The 3,087-nt window shown below is 39.3% G+C and overlaps 1 protein-coding gene across 1 annotated transcript; it reads left to right on the plus strand.

Annotated features, from left to right (window-relative positions):
- The first annotated feature begins 278 nt into the window (after nucleotides 1-278).
- On the plus strand, nucleotides 279-1,223 carry LOC105304760 (olfactory receptor 5G3-like). Its single transcript, XM_011379042.1, has one exon. It carries the CDS (start codon nucleotides 279-281, stop codon nucleotides 1,221-1,223), a length of 945 nt encoding a protein of 314 aa, XP_011377344.1.
- The last annotated feature ends 1,864 nt before the right edge of the window (nucleotides 1,224-3,087 follow it).

Here is a 3,087-nt window from a genome sequence, read left to right on the forward strand (position 1 = left end):
CTCTTTTTTAGGGAGAGACTATCAAATCCAAAGAAAACAGGGGCGAATTGCCCAAGTTTACACAGGATTTTTGCACAAGTGCACAGACCTACTGTACAGAAATATTGTCTTCCAGTTCAATGATTTTTCAATAACTGTCTGTTGTATATCTATTTAGACAGGTGTATAACAGACAATTATTTAAGCCAGATTGGTCACTGGCTTAATATTATTTGTAAATGATACATTATTCTTACAATAAAAAATAATTCTGTTCTTTCTTAGATTACAAGTGACCAATGGAAGACAAGAATCAGACAACAGTGACTGAATTTCTGTTTTTGGGCCTCACAGATCATCTCCATCAGCAGATTGTCCTCTTTGTCATGCTTCTCTTCGTCTATCTTGTCACACTGGGAGGGAACTTGGGCATGATCACTCTCATATGGATCGATCCCAGACTCCACACACCCATGTACTTCTTTCTCAGCCACTTGTCCTTTGTAGACACTTGTTCTTCTTCTTCCATTGCCCCCAGGATGCTGTGTGACATCTTTGCAGAGAAAAGAAGCATCTCTTTCATGGGCTGTGCTGCACAGATGTGGTTTTTTGGCCTTTTTGTGGCAATGGAATGTTTCCTCCTAGCTTCGATGGCATATGACCGGTACATGGCCATCTGTAAGCCCTTGTTGTATACACTCATTATGTCCCAGAGGGTCTGTGTGCAGCTGGTGGTAGGGCCTTATGTCATGGCTCTTGTAAGCACCATGACTCACACAGTTCTCACTTTTGGCTTACCCTTCTGTGGTTCAAATATTATCAATCACTTCTTCTGTGATATTTCACCACTGCTTTCACTGGCATGTGCAGACACCTGGATCAATAAGGTAGTGCTTTTCACCCTGGCTGGAGCTGTAGGAGTATTCAGTGGCCTGATCATCATGATCTCGTACATTTGCATCCTGGTGGCCATCTTGAAAATCCGGAGTGCGGAGGGGAGGCAGAAAGCTTTCTCCACATGTTCCTCTCACCTGGCAGCCGTATTCATCCTATATGGGACTCTTTTCTTTATCTATGTTCGGCCTGGCTCAGGTTCCTCCCTAGATATCAATAAAGTGATTTCTCTATTTTACACTGTGGTCATCCCTATGGTGAACCCCCTCATCTACAGCTTGAGGAACAAGGAAGTAAAAGATTCATTCAAGAGGAAGTTTGAAAGTAAAACTTTTCTAATAGGTAGGTAGAATAGAATTCTATTTTTGTCGCACCGTAGATGTTGGTGCTGAATGTACAATAAAAAGAACACTGGATTAAAAATCAGAAGCTGCATGTAAGTCCTGGCTCTGCCAATTCGCAGGTTAATGAAAGCTGATATAGTTCTGAAGTATTTTTCTGCCATAGTCTTGTTCTATGATACATCACTGGGCTTCAAAATAATACTAGAATGGATTGAGAATATGAATGTGCAAATGTACTGGAAGAAAATGAAGGTAAATATTTATAAATTGTGGGTGTGTGAATACTATTTAATCTAGACATGAAAAGTAAAAGTTATTATGGAAAAATCAAAGCACCATAAGCAATAGTAAGAGCCAAATAAAAAATGAGAGAAAATATTTGTACACATGTGCCAAAGAATGAAAGAATATCCTTAGTATTCAAAGAAATTTGCAAAATTTACAATGAAAAAATAGATAAACAAATATATGAATATGCAATTCACAGAAATAGAAATGTAAATTGCCAAAAATTGCATGTAAAATGTTCCACATTAAGATCGAACAAGTAGTAAAATAAAATGAGATTACAAGCAGTGCCTTTCAGGCAGAGGAAATAATTGAAAGTTTTCAATGACGGTGAAGTTCCTATTTGACTATGTACACTGTTATTATTTCCTGCTGATAAGATTAATTGCAGATAGGATGAAATACTACATTTCTCCAAAGTAATTTGGTAGTTTCATTTAAAACTTTATATGGCATTTGACCTAGAAATCCCAACTTTAGAAAACAGAGATATCAATGCAAATACATAAGATTATGTCTATTTCAGTATTATGTGAAGTGGCAAAGAAAAATAACAGAAATAACTTGAATATCCATCATGTGAAATCTTATGCAGCGATGAAAAGACTGAATTAGGTAATCACATACTCACCTGGAGAGAACTATTGTATGCTGTCACTGTTAGGTGAAAAAACATCAAGTTGAAGATCAATGTGTAGCACTGATTATTAAGGAAAAGAGCAAAAGCTCTGCAATGAATAAAACATTTATGCATATGCATGTGTAAAGGAACATAAAGAGAACCATAAAGAATACACGACAATCCTTTGACTGTGATTACTTCAATGCGAGTGGCATTGGAGGTAGGAAAAGAGAGGTTTTATCATACACATTTGAATCATTGCTTAATCATGCCCTCTGGTGCTACTAGGGCTCGATTAAGATGTACCATTTTCATCTTATGATGGATGGCTGCTGTGCCCGTCTGACATTATTTATTGGAGGATCTGCCAGGACCCAGCTCATGTGGCAGGTCTGGATGCATACTCACACTATGCCCCTTGTGCAAGGGTTCCCTGTTTTCCTGGGCCCAGAAACGGCCCAGGAGCTCTTTCTCAAAAGTTATAACTTTTTTTGTTGCAGATGGCATAGAATTTCGTAAAGACTAGTACCTGCGTTATTCTCCCACTGAAACTTGTCATGAACTCCATACTACAACTTGCATCATAGCGTCCATTGTGTCATGTGGCCCAAGTGGCACTACTTCTTGCACTGCAAATGAGACCTACTACAGAGCTGTTCCTTGCCCTGCATCCCACCTGACACTGGCTGCCTCTGTGCCTTTGGGGGCACGGTCTAGAGAACTATCCATGCTGTGGTATATGTTGCCTCCCAATTCCAAAGAGGGCCATCAGCAGACACTGGATCCTTCTTCATGAATTTTACTTTATGGGGATGTTATAGCATGCCCCTCACTGCTGGAGCTGTGATAACTTAGCTCATATAAATCTTCATAGGGTTTATCTCCCACCCTTGGAGCACATGTGTTTAACCAAGGCCTGTAATGTTCTAGCAGCTGCTAGTATAACCTGCTCTATTAGTA

Source organism: Pteropus vampyrus, unplaced genomic scaffold (assembly GCF_000151845.1).
Source record: "Pteropus vampyrus isolate Shadow unplaced genomic scaffold, Pvam_2.0 Scaffold352, whole genome shotgun sequence".
Classification (NCBI taxonomy): domain Eukaryota; kingdom Metazoa; phylum Chordata; class Mammalia; order Chiroptera; family Pteropodidae; genus Pteropus; species Pteropus vampyrus.